Raw genomic sequence first — 2,668 nt, 5'->3', positions numbered from 1 at the left:
GTAATATTATTCAATTTCAATGAGTAAATAGGATAGAAGAATACTTTAAGCACCAATGTGAAATTTCACCTAAACAACTCTCATGAAGGAAAGGAGAGAAAAAATAAATGCCCAATAGAGTGAGGGGGGAAAAAGTTAGAAACTAGAGATATAAACGACGTCGGTTATCTCACTCATGGGACAAGTGTTGACGGGGACAATTAGGATCTGACCTTAGGGTTTATGTCATCAAAGACGAGGGCATTTCAAACCCGATCCAACACAATCAAAGGCAAGTCATCTTCGAACAATTTATTGATTCGTCAATGTTTAATTCGGTTTACAGAGTTCTTCTTCATGGGATTGGTAGGTCCTCCATTTCACAAAACCCTAGGTCCCGTATTGTTCAACTCAGCTCATTTGCATCAGCAGCAGCAAACAAATCAAAACCCAGATCAAGAAATGAAAATCAAGAAAATTTTACTGTTAATTACCTTATCAACACATGTGGGTTTTCACCAGAAAAGGCTCTTTCAGCCTCAAAGTACGTTCATTTTGATTCTACAGAAAAACCCGATTTGGTTATTGCGTTGTTGAAGAGTCATGGTTTCACGACAGAGCAAATTGAACTTATGGTGAAAAGGTTCCCTTCAATCTTATTATGTGATCCTGAGAAGACTGTTTTGCCAAAAATCGAGTTTTTTCGGTCGTCAGGCATGTCGGAGAGGGACGTATTGAGTATTTTCTGTGGGACGCCTAACATTTTCAAGATGAGTTTGGAGAAACAAATAATACCATCTTATAATTATATAAAGAGTTTGTTCGAATCGAATGGGAAAAGCTTTGTTTCAATGAAACGCTTAGCGGAGATCTTCTGTTGTGATCTTCAATCTCGGTTGTTGCCTAATATCGAAGTTCTAAGAGAGGCGGGAGTCCCTGAATCGAAAATTGTGGTATTGCTGCAATACCAGCCTAGGGTACTGATGGTAGGAAGAGAGAGGTTCAGAAAGGTTGTCGAGGAAGTTAAGGAACTGGGTATTAGACCTTCGTGCTTGAGCTTTATTCTAGCAGTTCAGGCATTTAGGGCGATGAATAAATCGACTTGGGAGAAGAAGGTTGCGCTTTATAAGAAGTGGGGGTGGTCGGAAGACGAGATTATCTTGGCGTTCAAGAAGCATCCTTATTGCATGATGATTTCCGCAGATAAAATTACCGCGGTGATGGATTTTCTTATAAATAAGATGGGGTTTGAATCTTCCGTTGTGTTGCATAGGCCTGCACTACTTTCATATAGCTTAGAGAAAAGGATAATCCCAAGATGTTCTGTTTATAAAGTTTTGTTGGAGAACGGTTTGATCGATAAAGGCAAACTTTTGGTCTTGCTAGTGGAAAAAACAGAACAGAAGTTCTTACAGAGATTTGTGCAGCGCTACGAGGGGGAAGCTCCCGGACTCTTGAACCTGTATGAGAAAGAATTGGCTCTTTCTAGGAGTTAGAGAATGAAACTAATTTACTGGTTATGTTAACTGACATTGAAGACATTCTTTTTGAACATGACAAGTTGAAGTAGAAAGTTACTGATTTTGGTACTCGATGATTCATTTCATGTCTTCAAGCTCTCAATCTATAACTTGTTAAGCTCTTTTGCTGTTTAAATCTATTGTTGTTGTAATGAAAGGTTCTGCTCTTGCAATCTTTCTTGCTCACTCCATTGTAATCAAATTTATCTTACAAAGCTTGCAAGCACGTGAGATAATACATTATGTGAATAAGTTATGCCAACAACTGAACAGGGGAAGTCACAAGAAGTAACACCACCACGGTTGTGTTGTCTGTGATAATCACTGGTCATAGCGGTAACATAAAAGAAGTACTAATAAACTTATGCTCCTTTCATATTGAATCCGCGTCCAGATTCTTCTCCAAAGAACTATAAAGCTGCACTGCCATATAGTAACGAGCCCAGACCATATCAAAATTTTAATTTTATGTATTTATTTATTTTTTGGGGCATCTCGTTTATCTTCTGCTCCGCAAGACGTTCGTCATATTCGATCACAATATGGATGAATGATGGTGTGGAACTCTGAATTAGGATGCCCGGATGAGGTATAAGGTACCTGTGCAGCTGCTTTTGGGAATGTTGACATCTTATTCTTGGTTGATTCATCCATGAAAATGAGTTCTTCGCTGAAACCCAAGTAATCATCCGACAAATTTCTTCTCAATTCAATGTTTATACCATTAGTAGATACAGGAAAGATGAATGAGACTCAAATATGTAGCATCCATTTCATAGGGCTCGACCTACCCATCGTCTAAGACACCCATTTCATAGAGCCGCTGCAGGCTGATTCACTAGACGGCATTGATTGAACCATATTTTCTAACAATCAATTGGTGTCACTTAATTGCTACTTAGACTTGTGATGATCATTAGTATAAATAATACATATATACGTTCATATGTAGCCTTTCTATTCCCTTCTATTCCCAATCCAGTGATTATTCGAATAATGTTAGGGAGATCAATGAGTTCGAACATTTTCTAGTTGGATATAATTAGGCATGTCAACGAGCCGAGCCGGCTCGGACTTGGCTCGAGTAAAATGGCGCACACTTTTTTTCAGGCCAGAGCAGAGCCATGCTTGTGCTTGACAAAAAAAAAAAAAAAAAAAAAAAAAAAAAA

General features: G+C 38.4%; 1 protein-coding gene across 1 annotated transcript; it reads left to right on the top strand.

Moving 5' to 3' along the window:
• The first annotated feature begins 97 nt into the window (after positions 1-97).
• LOC111376359 (transcription termination factor MTERF15, mitochondrial-like) lies at positions 98-1,734 on the top strand. Its single transcript, XM_022999316.1, has one exon. The coding sequence runs from the start codon at positions 306-308 to the stop codon at positions 1,473-1,475; it is 1,170 nt and encodes a 389-aa protein (XP_022855084.1). The 5' UTR covers positions 98-305; the 3' UTR covers positions 1,476-1,734.
• The last annotated feature ends 934 nt before the right edge of the window (positions 1,735-2,668 follow it).

This window comes from Olea europaea, unplaced genomic scaffold (assembly GCF_002742605.1).
Source record: "Olea europaea var. sylvestris unplaced genomic scaffold, O_europaea_v1 scaffold14950, whole genome shotgun sequence".
NCBI classification, from domain to species: Eukaryota; Viridiplantae; Streptophyta; class Magnoliopsida; order Lamiales; family Oleaceae; genus Olea; species Olea europaea.
The sequence above is the reverse complement of the archived record's forward strand: the minus strand, read 5'-3'. Positions and strand labels throughout refer to the sequence as shown.